This window comes from Neovison vison, chromosome 10 (genome assembly GCF_020171115.1).
Source record: "Neovison vison isolate M4711 chromosome 10, ASM_NN_V1, whole genome shotgun sequence".
NCBI classification, from domain to species: domain Eukaryota; kingdom Metazoa; phylum Chordata; class Mammalia; order Carnivora; family Mustelidae; genus Neogale; species Neogale vison.
In genome coordinates this window covers 70,292,782-70,309,734 of record NC_058100.1, presented here as the reverse complement: position 1 = coordinate 70,309,734, position 16,953 = coordinate 70,292,782, and the positions used below count along the sequence as shown (strand labels likewise).

The 16,953-nt window shown below is 56.8% G+C and overlaps 1 protein-coding gene across 1 annotated transcript in view; it reads right to left on the bottom strand.

The window, feature by feature from the left end:
• IGFN1 (immunoglobulin like and fibronectin type III domain containing 1) overlaps positions 1-16,953 on the bottom strand; it is a 50,127-nt gene that overhangs the window by 26,635 nt on the left and 6,539 nt on the right. Inside the window, exons 9-18 of the mRNA XM_044266148.1 lie at positions 15,816-15,984; positions 14,347-14,619; positions 13,571-13,609; positions 5,342-5,476; positions 4,714-4,838; positions 3,645-3,786; positions 3,011-3,313; positions 2,184-2,483; positions 1,496-1,669; positions 330-458 (exon numbers count right to left, since the gene is read on the bottom strand). Coding sequence (XP_044122083.1) covers positions 330-458; positions 1,496-1,669; positions 2,184-2,483; positions 3,011-3,313; positions 3,645-3,786; positions 4,714-4,838; positions 5,342-5,476; positions 13,571-13,609; positions 14,347-14,619; positions 15,816-15,984 — 1,789 coding nt within the window. The remainder of the gene's footprint in view (positions 1-329; positions 459-1,495; positions 1,670-2,183; positions 2,484-3,010; positions 3,314-3,644; positions 3,787-4,713; positions 4,839-5,341; positions 5,477-13,570; positions 13,610-14,346; positions 14,620-15,815; positions 15,985-16,953) is intronic.

Here is a 16,953-nt window from a genome sequence, read left to right as displayed (position 1 = left end):
AGCCCTCACTGGGGTGGGTGGATGGTTATAGGATGAGAGCAGGTGGGCGTGAACTGCCCAGAGGCTGAAGAGTGAGTTAAGTGATCTTGGGAAGGGATCTTCTAATCCCCACTGCCTGGCTTCTGGGCCTGTTTGATCTCAGTCCTCCAGGGCCCCTAAAATACACCTTACTCCACAGACCCTTTTACCTTTGTCTTCCAGCCTTCCTGACCATGGCCTTCAGGACCAGCCCTGACTTTCTTATAGCCCCTTCTTATTGTCCCACGGGCTCCAGAGCTATCCCCTGCTCGTCAGCACCCCCACCCAACCTGGGCTGGTGTTCTACTTACTCATGGGGTCCCGAGCAAAGACGGCATCCGATGGAGGCCCAGGCTCTCCGGGGCCAGAGGGAGACACAGCTGTGACCCGAAACTCATACTGACAGCCCTGTCGCACGTCTGCCACGGTCCACCTCCTCTCTGTGAAAAGCCCACCCCACGTTCGTCTGCCTGTGACAGCCAGGCCATGGGCACACAGATGGCCTGGTGCCTCCAAGCTCTCCATAAGACCAAGCCTAGGTTCCCGACACATTCCTCCTCTCCAGCCAGCCGGCTAGGGGTGACTTGGGGGTCTCCAAGGTAAAAAGAGCAATGCTCAGGGTGTGAGAGGCCTCAGTCCCTGTCTGGTTCTGCCACTAACTTGCTGGATAATCTTGGACAAGTGCCTTAATCTCTCTGGTTCTCTCTGCCTTACCGACTTCTAAAGGTTGTTACAAAGCTATATAGATTTACAAATAAGACAGAAGGACTGGGAGAGTGAAGTTGGAAGAGTGCCCTTAGTTCACCACCCTCTTTCCAGAGATGAGGATCCAGAGGTCCTAAGTGGCACAGCCCTGGCTAGAAACCTGGTCTCTTGACAACATGCTCGGGGCTTGGGATCTGTTCTTTCTCCTGCAAATGTTGGCTTGGATGTTTCTGAATTCTTTCTGATCTCAGAAAGCAGTTTCCTGGAAACTGTAGGGAAGTGAGTAGGACAGGGAACACGTCTCCTCCTCTTACGGATGAGAAAGGTAAGATCCAGAGAAAGAGCACACTGCGTGAGGTCAAGGCCAGAAGGAGACGGTCAGGGCTAATAGCTCCAGCTCTGGCTTCTGTCCTGAGACTTCTGTTAAACCAGGGTTTCCTAACCTTGGCCCTATTGGCATTTGTAGCCAGATAATCCTGTGTTTGGGGACAAGGGAATGGGACAGGGCGTGGCCCTGTGAACCGCAGGGTGTCCAGCAGCATCTCTGACCTCTTCACACTAGTGCTACCCCCAGCTTCCCGCACTTCAGTTATGACAACCCCAAATTGCCAGACAATTGCCAAATGTTCCCGAGGGGTGAAATCTCCCCAAGTGAGACCTGCTGTACTAAAGGGACTGGCAAGCTGGTAGCACAGGGCCCTGGAGCCAGGAGGTCATGCAGGGAAGCTGTGGAGGCCAGGATAAAGCAGAGTGTCCCTTCAGGTCCACTCACCAGGCACAGGCTGGGCATTCACTGGTGTCCAGGCGCTGCTCCCCTTCTTGCGTTTCTCAATCAAGTAGCCCAGGATGTGGGCACTTCCAGGGCCACGAGGTGCCGTCCACGTCAGCGTGATGCCCTGGCTGGAGGCCGACTGGATGGCTGGGCTTGAAGGGGGGCCGGGGAGAGCTGGGAGTGGGGGAAGAGAAGGGGCAGGTCAGCCCCAGAGGCCAAGGAAAGGTGCCAGTTCACAGCAAGGTCCTGGGGGACAGCGAGTGGGACACCTGGGACAGCCACACTGTTCTTTCCCAGGCGGTGTCAGGGGTGCTGAGCCAGCCTACCCTAGGACACTGTTCTGCCTAGGAGCCTTAGAGGCAGCCCGGAGGCCCCTCAGTCTCAGGTCTCCTGACAGATGCTTCAGAGGGAGGGCATCTGATGGAGGACGGTGTCTGCCCCGCCCAGGTTCCTGAGAAAGTGCGCTCTGCATGTCCACCCCAACTCCCGGAGAGCCCTGGCTGGGAGAAGACCCCATGACCCTTGTTTCCTGGTCGCCTGCCAAATCCCAAGTGAACCTACGTGAGGAGTCTCCACAGTGCTCTCTACGAGGGCCCCAAGAAGCCCCCCCACCGTTGCGTCCCTCAGTGTCCGGGGCAGCCCCGCCCCCTCCCCCCGGGGAACGCTAAGGCCCGGTCCATCCTCTTACCCTCAGGAGCCACCAGCAGCTCCGTGGACTCCAAGGCTTCCCCCGCCCCCTCAGAGGTCACAGCTCGCACCCGGAAGGTGTATTTCCTGCCCTGCTCCACGTGGGCATCGGTGAAGGTGGTGCTGCCGGCAGGGGGCTCGCCCACCTTCAGCCAAGCGGTCCGGCCGGCTTGCCGCCTCTCCACCACGTAGTGCTCCAAGGCCCGGCCCCCGTCGTCCTTTGGGGGCCGCCAGCGGAGGCAGACACCAGCCCCCCGGCGATCCTCTACCTCCAGGGGACCTTGTGGGGCCTGGGGCTTGTCTGGGGTCCCACCGAGAAGGGCAGGAAGAGAAGGGGGAGTCAAAGGAGCTGAAAGGGAGAAGTATGAGCCCTCCCCCCTCATCAGCGGATAGGCCGGCTATAGGGTGGAATGCCCAGAGAGCCTCGGACATTACCTGGAGGTATCTGCCCCCCTCCACACACACACAGAGGTGACCCGGAATGCATCCCTGTGGCCAGTACAGGCACCTGCTCTGCTCTCTGGCCACAGGCAGTCCTAACTTGCTGGCACTGCTCAAGGCTGAGGGCCACCATCCCACCCCAGTGGTCCCCCACCCCGCCCCGGGCCCAGTGCCTTAGCTCGCAGAGAAGAGCCACCAGCCCTGTCTTCTTCCTAACCAGTCTGAGGAGGGGAGAGAGGACAAGGTTTAGTAGGTTTGTATCTTAGAGAACATGCAAATGAGGGTTGGGGCTGGGGGGCACACCCTGGGCCTGCTCCTGCCAGCAGGGAGGCCCCAGAACCCTGGGAGCACTCGGGCCTCGGCTGGGGAGAAGGCTGGAGCTGGCACCTATAACTTGCAGGGTGAGCTCAGCCTGCACAGAGCCGCCCTCGCTCTTCAGTGTCACGCGGTACCGGCCACCGTCCTTCCTGCTGGCGCTGGGGAGGCACAGCCGTGTGAAGCCTTCCCCCAGGGCCACCTGCGCCCCCTGGTGGCGGCCGCTGTCCACCACATCGGTCCCGTCCTTCTTCCAGGAAGCCTGAACTGGGAGGCGGCTCTGGAAGGGGATCTTCACCGTCACTGGCTTCCCAGCCTTGACCACCAGTGGCTCTCTCAGTTTCTCGGTCACATCAGCAGCGATGACGGGGCGATCTAGAGATATAACGGGGTCAGGGAGTCAAAGGCAGGCTGGGCACTGTGCACCGGGGGCGTGGGGAAAGAGGACCCGGGGGAGGAAGTGTAGGCTGAGAGTAAAGACCACCCCCCCTCCCCCATGAGGACTGTGGAAGGGATGCGTGGGCTTCGTCTGCAGCAGGAGGCACCAGGGCTAGACCTCCCCAAGGACTTCTGACAAAGAATAGGGAGGATATGGCTGCCTTTTTAGAAAGTCTTTCTCAGACTGAGGATGAGATTAGGCGCTGGCTGCAGACCTCCTGGAGCAGAGAGCCTGTGGAGCAGGGGCGGGGGTGGGGCTGAGCCTCACCGTGGACACTCAGGGTGGCCTCGCTCCGCTGGTTGCCGGCTACAAAGGTGTACCTCCCAGCCTGGGTCCCCTGAACGTGGGCAATGAGGAGCTTGTGCACGAGACCATCTTGCTCAAAGACGACTCCATCCTGGGCTCTGAGCTGCAAACAAGGGCCGTGGAGGAGACCGTCATCTCCATCCTGCCCAGCTCCCCCAGGCAGGGGGAGAGGGGGGAAGTGGGGCCCTTTATTAATGCAATGTAGGAACTGTAGTAACAGCGGCGTCTGGGAAACCCTTGCAGGCCCAGGTGCACGCTAGTGCCCTCCAAGCTCAGCACCTCATTTAATGTTGCAACGACCTTATGTCAGTATTATTATTGGCCCCATCTTATAGGTGAAACCAGAGGTAAGAGGCGGAGCTGGGATCTGAAGCATGGTCTAGCAGGCGCCAAGGCCCGTGCCCTAGACCACCCTGATGTCGTCGGTCCTCCTGAGAGGACAGCTGTGGCAGAGGACAGAAGGGCTATAGGACAGAAGGGCTGTTCCGAGAGAGGAGAGGTCCCGTCTGGCTGGGTTGAGGTGGCATTTGTACCACGCCTTGAAGGACAGTGGAATTCAACAGGTGTTGGGACACAACAGGCGTTTTAGATGAGGAAGAGGCATCTGGGAGAGGAAGGGGTGTGTCCAGGGGGAAGTGAAGAGGGTACACATCTACCTAAAAATCCGGTTTTATTTTAAAAACATCAACATGCTGGCTATTTAGACAAATCACAGGGTAGGTGCTCTAGTAATATGAAGAATGAAAAATCTTGGGGCGCCTGGGTGGCTCAGTCCGTTAAGCATCTGCCTTTGGCTCAGGTCACGATCCTGGGGTCCTGGGATCGAGCCCAACACTGCGTTCCCTGCTCAGCCTCAGTGGGGAGTCTGCTTCTCCCTCTGTCCCTCTCTGCCTCCCCAGCTTGTGTGCTCTCACTCTCTCAAATAAAATCTTTAAAAAAGAATAAAAAATCTTTCTTGCAAAGTATCTACCCTCTACTCTTTATTGCTTCACCCCCCCATAAACTGTCAGTAAATCATGGAGGGCAGTACCTTGACTCCATCTTTAAACCAGGCACCGGGGCCCAGGTCGCGGGTGAGGGTACAGGAGAGCACAGCAGCCTCTCCCTGCTGCACTTCCGTGTCAGCCAGGCCCTGGGAGAAGTAGCCCCTGGGGCCTGGAGAGACAAGAGGGAGTCGGGGGCTGGTCACCCAGGGATTTCCGCCAAGGCTCAGCCTCCCAGACCGTTGCCTACACTGAGCTCTGAGGGCCACCGTGTCTTGCCAACTGGACTGACCCCGTGCCAGCCAAATCAAAGCTTCCATTTTTCTCCACAAGACTTAGGGTGGTGTAGGGGACCTGGGGTGTGAGGTGGATGAAGGGCCCCCCTTGAGTACACAGACAAGAAGTCTGAGTAACCCACAGGGTGTATTCCAACAGCTCCAGGTCTTTGGACATAGACTGTTAAGACAGAGACCCAGAACCTCTCGGCCCCATGCGGTCTGGGGTCCACCTGCATAAGGAGGAAGGGGTTTTCCTGGATGGAAAGAGATCCCTGCAAATGTGGGGGCCCTGGCAGGGACAATCTCCTGGGGCTGGAGGCAGAAGTGAGACTGACGCAGTCATCCCTGTCCCCCTTGGCTCTACCCCACCGGAGCCATTCCCGTGAGAAATACTTACCTTGGGCCTCCTTGGAGAAACCGTCAGTGCCAGGCTTGTGTCTGGATCTGGGACTCTGGGTGGCATCCCTCCCCTGACCGTAGATGTCTGACCTGCCCTCTGGGCCACCTCTCCTGCTGCCAAGATGACTCTGGTCTTCGTGCAGAGTCACCCTTCGGCTCTCTCGGTCCTCTCCTCCCAGTGGCTGCCCCGAGGCTCTGGCCTTGTCTGCTCCCCTTCCCTTTGCTGTTCCAGCCTCCACCCCCAACCGTCTTTGAGACTTGCTGAACTGGCCAGGCCTTCTGTCTGACCCTCCAGACTCTTCTGCTCCCCATCTCTCATACTCCTTTAGGGCCCCTGGACTTCGGACTCTGTCATTCTCAGCCCCCAGGGACCCCTGATATCCCAGGGATCCTCTTTCTCCTCTTGGCCCTTTGTCTAGCTGAAAGCCCAGGCCCTGGATACCCCCTGATCTGTCCATAGAGTCTTTTCCGCCCAAGGGATCATCTAGACGATTCCAGGCTCCCGGAGGCCCTAAATCCCCAGGTTTTTGGATGAGACTCTTCTCCCTATCAGTGAAATTCCCCTTATCTAGGATGCCTGAGTCCCCTGAGCCAGTAGACCTGCCCCTTCCAAGACCTGAAACTTTGCTATCCAGGAACCGTGGGTCTTGACACTGACCAGCCCCTTCTTGGCCTGGAGCATGCTCTATGGTTTCTTGGCTCCTGGGTCCACTTTCATATCCCACTCCAGCCTGTGTGCCCGTTACTCTGAACTTCCCTGAAGCATCTCTGTAGCCCACCTCACCTTCTGACCCCATTTCTCCAGATCTCCCTGAGCCTCCCCTATAATCTGCCTCACTTCCTGACCCCAGTCCCCTAGGCCCCCCCAAACCATCCCTAGGGCTTGCTTCATGTCCTGACCTGAGTCTCCCCGAACTCCCCACACCATCCTTATAACCTGCCTCTCTCCCTGACCCAAGTCTCCCAGAAACCCCCAAACCATCTTTATAACCTTTGTCACCTCTTGGCCCAATTCTCTCAGACTCCCCCAAGCCAGCCCCATAACCTGCTTTACCCCCTGCCCCCATTCTCTCAGAAGCCCCCAAACCATCCTTATAACCTGCATCACCCCCTGACCCAATTCTTCCAGACTCTACCAAGCCATCTCCATAACCTGCCTCACCCCCCATCCCCATTCTCCCAGAACCCCCCAAACCATCCTTATAACCTGCCTCACCCCCTGACCCAACTCTTCTAGGACCTCCCAAGCCATCCCTATAACCTGTACCTCCTGGCCCCATTTTCTCAGAACCTCCCAAGCCACCTGCATAACCTGCTTTATCCCCCATCCCCATTCTGCCAGAACCCCCCAAACCATCCTTAAAACGTGCCTCATCCCTTGACCCAATTCTACCAGAACCTTCCAAGCCATCCCCATAACCTTTCTCACCCTTTGGCCCAGTTCTCCCAGAATCCCCTAAGCCATCCCCATAACCTGCCTCATTCTCTGTTCCCATTCTCCCAGAATGCCCCAGACCATCCCCATAACCTACCTCATCCCCTGATCCAATTCTTCCAGAAATCCCCAAGCCATCCTTATAATGTTCCTCACCCCCTGCCCCCATTCTCCCAGAACCCATTAAGCCATTCTTATAAGCTGTCCCACCCCCCATCCTCATTCTCCCAGATTCCCCTAAGCCATCCCCATAACCAGCTTTACCCCCCATCTCCATTCTTCCAGAACCCCCCAAACCAACCCTATAACCTGCGTCATCCTTTGATCCAATTCTCCCAGAGTCTCTCAAGCCATCACCATAACTTGCTTCACCCCCTTCCCTTATTCTCTTGGAACCCCCCAAACCATCCTTATAACCTATCTCACCCTTTGACCCAATTCCCCCAGAATCCCCCAAGCCATCCCCATAACCTGCCTCACCCCCCAATCCCATTCTCCCAGAATCCCCCAAACCAGCCTTATAACCTGCCTCACCCCCTGACCCCATTTTTCCAGGACCTCCAGAGCCATCCCCATAGCCTGCCTCATCCCCTATCCCCATTCTCCCAGAATCCCTTAAGCCATCCACATAATCTTTCTCATTCTTTGACCCCATTCTCCCAGAATCCCCCAAACCATCCTTAGAACCTGCCTCACCCCCTGACCCAATTCTCCCAGGACCTCCTAAGCCATCCCTATAACCTTCCCCAGGCCCTGCCCCCATTTTTCCAGGACCTCCTAAGCTATCCCCATACCCTGCCTCACCCCCCCTCCCCATTCTCCCAGAACCCCCCAAACCAGCTTTATAACCTGCTTCACCCCCTGACCCAATTCTCCTAGGACCTCCTAAGCCATCCCCATACCCTGCCTCACCCCCCATCCCCATTCTCCCAGAACCCCCCAAACCAGCTTTATAACCTGCTTCACCCCCTGACCCAATTCTCCCAGGACCTCCTAAGCCATCCCCATAACCTTCCCCAGCCCCTGCCCCCATTTTTCCAGGACCTCCTAAGCCATCCCTATAACCTTCCTCAGCCCCTGACCCAATTCTCCCAGGACCTCCTAAGCCATCCCTATAACCTTCCCCAGCCCCTGACCCTATTTTTCCAGGACCTCCTAAGCCATCCCCATACCCTGCCTCACCCCCCATCCCCATTCTCCCAGAACCCCCCAAACAAGCCTTATAACCCACCTCACCCCCTGACCCAATTCTCCCAGGACCTCCTAAGCCATCCCTATAACCTTCCCCAGCCCCTGACCCTATTTTTCCAGGACCTCCTAAGCCATCACCATACCCCGCTTCACCCCCCATCCCCGTTCTCTCAGAACCCCCCAAACCAGCCTTATAATCTGCCTCACCCCCTGACCCAATTCTCCCAGGGCCTCCTAAGCCATCCCTATAACCTTCCCCAGCCCCTGCCCCCATTTTTCCAGGACCTCCTAAGCCATCCCTATAACATTCCTCAGCCCCTGACCCTATTTTTCCAGGACCTCCTAAGCCATTCCCATACCCTGCCTCACCCCCCATCCCCATTCTCCCAGAACCCCCCAAACCAGCTTTATAACCTGCTTCACCCCCTGACCCAATTCTCCCAGGACCTCCTAAGCCATCCCCATACCCTGCCTCACCCCCCATCCCCATTCTCCCAGAACCCCCCAAACCAGCTTTATAACCTGCTTCACCCCCTGACCCAATTCTCCCAGGACCTCCTAAGCCATCCCCATAACCTTCCCCAGCCCCTGCCCCCATTTTTCCAGGACCTCCTAAGCCATCCCTATAACCTTCCTCAGCCCCTGACCCTATTTTTCCAGGACCTCCTAAGCCATTCCCATACCCTGCCTCACCCCCCATCCCCATTCTCCCAGAACCCCCCAAACCAGCTTTATAACCTGCTTCACCCCCTGACCCAATTCTCCCAGGACCTCCTAAGCCATCCCCATACCCTGCCTCACCCCCCATCCCCATTCTCCCAGAACCCCCCAAACCAGCTTTATAACCTTCTTCACCCCCTGACCCAATTCTCCCAGGACCTCCTAAGCCATCCCCATAACCTTCCCCAGCCCCTGCCCCCATTTTTCCAGGACCTCCTAAGCCATCCCTATAACCTTCCTCAGCCCCTGACCCAATTCTCCCAGGACCTCCTAAGCCATCCCTATAACCTTCCCCAGCCCCTGACCCTATTTTTCCAGGACCTCCTAAGCCACCCCCATACCCTGCCTCACCCCCCACCCCCGTTCTCCCAGAACCCCCCAAACCAGCCTTATAATCTGCTTCACCCCCTGGCCCAATTCTCCCAGGACCTCCTAAGCCATCCCTATAACCTTCCCCAGCCCCTGTCCCCATTTTTCCAGGACCTCCTAAGCCATCCCCATGCCCTGCTTCACCCCCCAACCCCATTTTCCCAGAATCCCCCAAACTAGCCTTATAACCTGCCTCACCCCCTGGCCCAATTCTCCCAGGACCTCCTAAGCCATCCCTATAGCCTTCCTCAGCCCCTGACCCTATTTTTCCTGGACCTCCTAAGCCATCCCCATACCCTGCCTGACCCCCCATCCCCGTTCTCCCAGAACCCCCCAAACCAGCCTTATAATCTGCTTCACCCCCTGGCCCAATTCTCCCAGGACCTCCTAAGCCATCCCCATAACCTTCCCCAGCCCCTGCCCCCATTTTTCCAGGACCTCCTAAGCCATCCCTATAACCTTCCTCAGCCCCTGACCCAATTCTCCCAGGACCTCCTAAGCCATCCCTATAACCTTCCCCAGCCCCTGACCCTATTTTTCCAGGACCTCCTAAGCCACCCCCATACCCTGCCTCACCCCCCATCCCTGTTCTCCCAGAACCCCCCAAACCAGCCTTATAATCTGCTTCACCCCCTGGCCCAATTCTCCCAGGACCTCCTAAGCCATCCCTATAACCTTCCCCAGCCCCTGTCCCCATTTTTCCAGGACCTCCTAAGCCATCCCCATGCCCTGCTTCACCCCCCAACCCCATTTTCCCAGAACCCCCCAAACTAGCCTTATAACCTGCTTCACCCCCTGGCCCAATTCTCCCAGGACCTCCTAAGCTATCCCTATAACCTTCCTCAGCCCCTGCCCCCTTTTTTCCAGGACCTCCTAAGCCATCCCCATACCCTGCCTCACCCCCCATCCCCATTCTCCCAGAACCCCCCAAACCAGCCGTATAACCTTCCCCAGCCCCTGACCCTATTTTTCTAGGACCTCCTACGCCATCCCCATACCCTGCCTGACCCCCCATCCCCATTCTCCCAGAACCCCCCAAACCAGCCTTATAACCTGCTTCACCCCCTCGCCCAATTCTCCCAGGACCTCCTAAGCCATCCCTATAACCTTCCTCAGCCCCTGCCCCCTTTTTTCCAGGACCTCCTAAGCCATCCCCATACCCTGCCTCATCCCCCATCCCCATTCTCCCAGAACCCCCCAAACCAGCCTTATAACCTTCCTCACCCCCTGACCCAATTCTCCCAGGACCTCCTAAGCCATCCCTATAACCTTCCCCAGCCCCTGACCCTATTTTTCCAGGACCTCCTAAGCCATCCCCATACCCTGCCTGACCCCCCATCCCCATTCTCCCAGAACCCCCCAAACCAGCCTTATAGCCTGCTTCACCCCCTGGCCCAATTCTCCCAGGACCTCCTAAGCTATCCCTATAACCTCCCTCAGCCCCTGACCCCTTTTTTCCAGGACCTCCTAAGCCATCCCCATACCCTGCCTGACCCCCCATCCCCATTCTCCCAGAACCCCCCAAACCAGCCTTATAGCCTGCTTCACCCCCTGGCCCAATTCTCCCAGGACCTCCTAAGCTATCCCTATAACCTCCCTCAGCCCCTGACCCCTTTTTTCCAGGACCTCCTAAGCCATCCCCATACCCTGCCTCACCCCCCATCCCCATTCTCCCAGAACCCTCCAAGCCATCCTTATAACCTGGCTCACCCCTTGACCCAATTCTCCCAGAATCCCCCAAGCTATGCCTATAACCTTCCCCAGCCCCTGCCCCCATTTTTCCAGGACCTCCTAAGCCATCCCCATAACCTGCCTCACCCCTCATCCCCATTCTCCCAGAGCCCCCTAAATCACCCCTATGATCTGTCGTACCCAATGAACCCATTCCCTCAGGAGTCCCTGAATCTTTCCTATAGTCTGCCTCATCTACTGACCCCATCTCCCCAGAAACCCCAATACCATCCTTATAATCTGCCTCACTCCCTGACCCCATTCCCCCAGACCCAAGACCCTTTGAGCTTCCTCTATAAGCTGTTCTGCTTCCAATTTGCTGAGACCCTGGAATTCCTGATCCACCCCCCTGACCAGGCACGCCACCAGGCCCATAAGTTCCTTGGCTCTCAGAACTGGCTCCAGGTTGAGGAACCAGCGCCTCGGGGACCTTGGTATCATCCCAATGACCAGCTCCAGCTCCAGGGACCCTAGCACCAAGGGCCCTGGTCCCAACCCCATCATTCATTTTGTCCCCTGCCTTCAGATACCTCGGCTCCATGGCTTCCCCAGGGCCCTCTTCACGGCCTCCTTCTCCAAAGGCCCCCAGAGCCCCTGAGGCTCTGAAGTCCCCGTAGTCTCCAGTCTGACCCCAAGGCCTTATTCTTCCAGAGACCCCTGGTTCTGCATCTGCATGTCCTTCCCCAACAGCCTCCATAGTTGTTGAGGCCCCAAGGCCACCTGTCCCCACAAACCCCGCTGTCCCAGGGCTCCCTAGGCCACCACTGGAATGATGCCTTTTCCCAGGGCCAGCATCCCCCTTGGCTTTGGATGCATCTCTGGCCTCTGGAGGCATCCTGGCTTCATCACTGGGCCCTCTATCATGGCCACCTGAGCCACTCTGGAGATTAGCAAGTCTCCCAGACCGCTGTATTGCAGGACCATCACTATCTCCGTTTCCAGACCACATTCCCCCAGGCACCCCTGAGCCATGCGTATAACCACCCCCTTTCTCAAACTCTGTTCCGCCAGGTGCCCCAGAGGCCACTCTGTAGCCAGTGCCATAACTGAATCCCATTTCTCCTGACACTGCTGAGCTGTCGCTATAGCCGGCCCCAGTTTCAGGACCTACTCCTCTAGCGTACCCTGTGCCATCACCATACCTAGATTCCATCCTCCCTGGACCTCCTAAGCCAACCTCGTAGCCTGTCTTACCTCTGGGTCCTTTTCCTCTGGAGTTCCATGACCCATTCCAGAAATCTGGTTCAGAGCCCATTGTCCCCGGACCTTTTAATCCACCAGTGTCTCCTAGTGTCTGCCCAGAACCCTGAGCACCCAGGCTTGGAGACCCAATTAGCTTGTGGCTTCTGGCATCCACCCCCTGACCAGACCCCATCAGTCCAGCCCCCTGGGTACCACCCACACCACTTTCCCCATCCCCAGACCCCAAAAGTCCAGGCCTGTGGTGGGCCCCAGTTTTGCTGAAGCTGGACCCTGTGTCATCGCAAGGATCTGTGCTCTCAGACTCTACTCTGCCAGCATCCTCTGCCCCCCACTGACCTGCTGGCCAGCCTTGGGAATACTGGAAGCTTCCAGATCCATCCCCTGACTCACCCAAGTCCCCTACTGTCTTCTGGCCCTCCCTTCCCCAGGGCCCCTGTAGGCCCTTCTCCCAGCCCCTGGGACCTCCTGGGCCTGTGGGGCTGGCTTTGTAGCCCTTTCCCCCACCCACATACTTCCCTGGGCCTTGACCAGCTGTCTGTAGTGACCCCTCGGCTTTGGCCTCAGGGCCCCCTCGTCCCAGGAGGGAACTTCTGCTACCAGATATTGATGGTTCCTGGGAGTTCTTTCCTTTAGGTATCTGCCCTCGAGACTCCCCTGGCCCCCAGCAGCCCTCTTCTTCAGCATCATCAGCATCTCTGCCTCTCTGAGAGCCCCAGGACTCAGGGCCTATGCCTGTCTTGGAGCTAGAAGCTCGTTCTCCAGGATACTCCTGGGCCCCAGGACCACCCGCCCCACTGCTCTCTCCAGCTTCCCCCAGGCCGGTCCCCCTGCCCCACACTGTCCTTGTGGCTCCTCTCTGTCTTCCCCTGCTCAGATCACCCCCTCCCTCCACCTCACCCAGGTTTTCCCCCTGCAAAATCTCTTCCATCACTCCCCCTTCTGACCAAGAGTTCATAGGACCAGACTGGGATCCCTTCAGGGCTGTCTTTCCTCTCCCAGGTCCCAAATGAGCACTGAAGAGTTGTTCCTGGTTATGCCCATCCAGGGGACTCCCGTGGTCCTCTCTGTACTCCTCTCCTTCCCTGCCGCTCCCCAGTCCTCCCACCTGAGGGTACCTGGACTCAGCCGCCCAGCCTCCTACTGTCCTATGGCATCTGTCCCCATCACTGCCTGTGCCATGATCTTGCTGTTGAACTTCCATGAGACCCAAACCTGATTCTAGACCCTCTCCCTGTGCATAGGGGCTCCCTGGAAGGCTTCTGCCCCAGCCACCCTCTCTGTGGAGTTGATTTTCCCCAAGGGCAGTTACTGTGCCTCCCTCTCCTTCCAGAAAGCCCTTTCCTGCCTGCCCAGGGTCCCAGGCTAAGCCAGCTGCCCCATCACTCCCTACCAGGGAGTAGCCATGCCCACCAAGGCCACCTGTCTCTAGGTCATCTGTGAGCTGGAGCCCAGAAGCAGGCCTGGCCCCATTAAGGGAGCCCTCCAGCAGGCCCTGCTTTCTGGGTTTCCCTCCTTTGCCACTGATGCTCCTGGAATCTTCTGCTTCTGAGGTCTGGGCTCCTTGGGCTTGCTGCTGACGGTCAGCACTTGCAGTCAGAAGGCTTTTCTCTTTCCCTGCTTTGAGAAGAGGTCAATGCCCCCATTGAGAGACAAAAGAAAAGACCTGTTAAATTAGTCCAAGGCACCTGTCTGACCTCAACTGCTTTGCCTGACTCTCAGTTTCCCCAGCAAAGAAAAAGCTGACCATCTCAGAAGGAAGCCAGGGCACGCCGGCTTCCTGATAGATGAGTCCTATCGCCACCTCCCCCAGCCCTGTGCCCACAGACCACCGTGCCCTGCTATATGGTCCATAAGGACTTTTGGGAAAATACATAACCCAAAACTCAACTGGCTATCAAACTGCCACGAACAGTTACGTGATTTTTAAAAGAACTATTTGCTCAGCATCTGCCTTACAGATGCCTACTTTACAGTTTCCTGGGATCACCTTGAACCCATATCTGTAGGGGATTTAAGGGTGTCCTTTGGCCTGACCCAGGTTCTCATCCATACTGGATCAGAGCCAAGCCCTTGCCAGGACCCTCAGGCCACCTTGGATCTGTGTCCCCAGAAGCATTCCTAGAGGCCCACGGAGCCCAGACAGTGGAGGAGGACCAGGCTGGCCAGAAAGGCCCGGCATTGCAGTGGGTCAGGAATAGATCTCAGGAGCCGTCTTCATCCTCAGAGACTGAAGGAATCATCAAAAGCAAATGACTGACCAAAGGAAGCCCCTGGCCCTGGCCTTTTCCATGCCCTTCTCAGCCCCAGACTCTTGTCTTGGTAAAGAGAGAAAGACAGAGGTATGAACCACTCACCTCCAACGACCAGCCAGGCAGTAGAGCTGTGGAATCCAGTGCCCAGTGAGTAAGGGCCCATGTCTGACAAATGGGCCCCCCTGACTACCAGCCGGTGGGTCAGCCCATCAGGGGACACAAACACTTCGTATTTATCACTGGGTGGGAGGGGCCGGTGCCGGAAATTCCAGGTGGCATGGGGGCAGGGGCTGGAGAGAACACACTCGAAGACAGCATCGCCCTGCTCTTCACAGTGAGCCTCAACCAGCGGGACCACCACTCTGGAGGGGATGGCTGTCGGGGAAGCAAGAATGGGGACATTAGCTTGCCGGCGTAACCCAGTGTGACCTGACACAGCACGGCCAGGAGCTCAGGAGCCCAGGTTTAGACCAGCTCAGCCGCAGACCTCCTGTGTCAGCTGGGGTAGGTCACCTCCTTACCCCAGGTGACAGTTCCCAACATAAAATAAGGGCTTATAACGAGGTTATGAACTTCTGTAAGACAGTTTTCAGCTCTGGAATTCCATGATCCTAAATTCAGAGATTAGGTCTGGGGGTAAGATGGGTATATGAAGAAAACCGATATGCTGACAGTCATGGTCTCTTATGAATTAGGACCACCTCCCAGATAGGTATTATTATTTCTTTTTTACAAGTAAGGAAACCAAGTCTTACCCAACTAAGAGGCAGCCCAGGCAGAATTCACACCCAGGTCCAGCTGAAACCAAAGTCCCTCTCCCCTTCCCCTATGCCATGCCATTTCTCAGCTTTTCAAAGCCCTGTCCAGGCGTACCAGGCCTGCTGGAGATCTCATGCCCTCTTTCTTCCTTACATTGATTTAGAACCATGTTCTTTATGTTCTGTCTGCCCACAGTTTTCCTCTCCAGGTCTCTCCTGCTCCCAGGAGGCCTCCGGAACTTTAAAGTACTCCAAGGGGGGGACTGGGGGGGGTGATGCTTACACAGCTACTCGAGGCAATGGGACAGAGTGTGATGAGAGAGGACAGGAGAGTTCCCAGGTGGGGAGGGGGCACAGAAGGCAGGGAAGGAAGACTTCTGTTCAGGGCACAAGGGTGCTGCACCTGGGTGTGGCTTCTTGCCTGGGTGTGGGGGAGTCTGCAGCAGAAAAGAGTGGGGCTGTGGCTAGAGCCTGTGAAATTTGTCTGGATCGGATCTGGAGATTGAATCTCTGCTGCAGAAGGTCTGTAAGCAGGGCCACGGCACAGACACTATGTCTGCGGCTAGAACCCAGGAGGGCCCAGCTCACCACCAAGAGAACACAGACCTTGGACCCAGACCTCTGGAAAGCAGAGATCATTTCAGTGTAACCACGTGGGTGTGCATTCTGCTCCCTTACAGTCTTTGCAAGGTGAGGGGGGGACACATTTATTTTCCACTCTCTGCCCCTCCAATCCCCAACCATGGCACCAACATGGGCCCCCTCCTAACAGATCTCCTCCGCTCCAGCTTCTGCAGGGGGAAGACCACCCACCGCTGGCATCCAGTTCCGTGGAGAAGATTTCGGCATCCTCCACCTTGACCTGGTAAATGCCAGCATCCTCAGCCTGCAGGTCCCGGATCTGGAACTGGTAGCGCTTCCCCAGCCGCCGCAGACAGTGCTTGGTCTGGTTGTCAAGGCTGTAGGGGACCATCTCACCATCCTGAGGCAGAGAAAGGAAGAGGGAGGCTCAGGGCCTCCGTGGGTCCCCAGCACCTCCTGCCCCGACCCCCTTTGGGCAGTTTTCTCCCACTGGCCCCCCACCAGACAATGCTGCTGCAACCACAGAGGAGATGGGGAAGGGGGCAGGGGCAGGGGTAGAGAGCAGGGCTCAGAGGCTTTGAAAACAGGGAGGGGAGGGTGGTCCCTGATTCTGACCATGAAGTGAATAATTGGCAAGTGTCCTGGGAGAGACACCTGAGACACACTCATTTTCAGAGGGAAACAAGAGAGCCATCAGGTATTTTCAGAGCTCCACAAAACCAGTAATCCATGCACATGCCCCCTTTAGCTAAAGCCTAAATATATTTGTCTCTTGCCAGATATTAACAACTCACCTTTGGTTGCCTACTGTGTGCCAGGCCCTGGGTTAAGTACTTGGGGCACAACAGTGAATAAAACAAAGATTCCTGACCCCCGGGGAGCTAAAATTCTAGGAGGGACACAAATAACACATATCATAAGCAGATCATATAACCTATATTAGAAAGAGAAGTAGGGAAAAAAGAGAGAGGAGGATATGGATTCAGGGATGCAGGGTGGGGCAGGGGGGGACACAGCAGTGTCAGACTGGGTGGTCAGGGGACATCTGGGTGCAGGTGAGGGAATTAGCTGTGTGGATACAAGGGAAGACGGTGACAGGGAGCAGGACCAGCTAGAGCCAAGAAACAGATGCAGGGGAGTGGGGGTGCACTTTCTTAGAATCCTTAGAATCTAAGAATCCTGGTGCCCTGGCTAGGGAACCGGTTTGCTCAGTGAGAGTAAGAGGAGTCTGTGAAATGTCCACACCACAGTTTGACTTCCTTCCAAACAGGAACTCCAGGGGAGGCAAGGTTCACCGTCTGTGCGCTTGAGTTGTTCCCAGAAGGGAATCCAAGGGACCCATAGCTCCTACCCCCAGGACCAGCAGCCT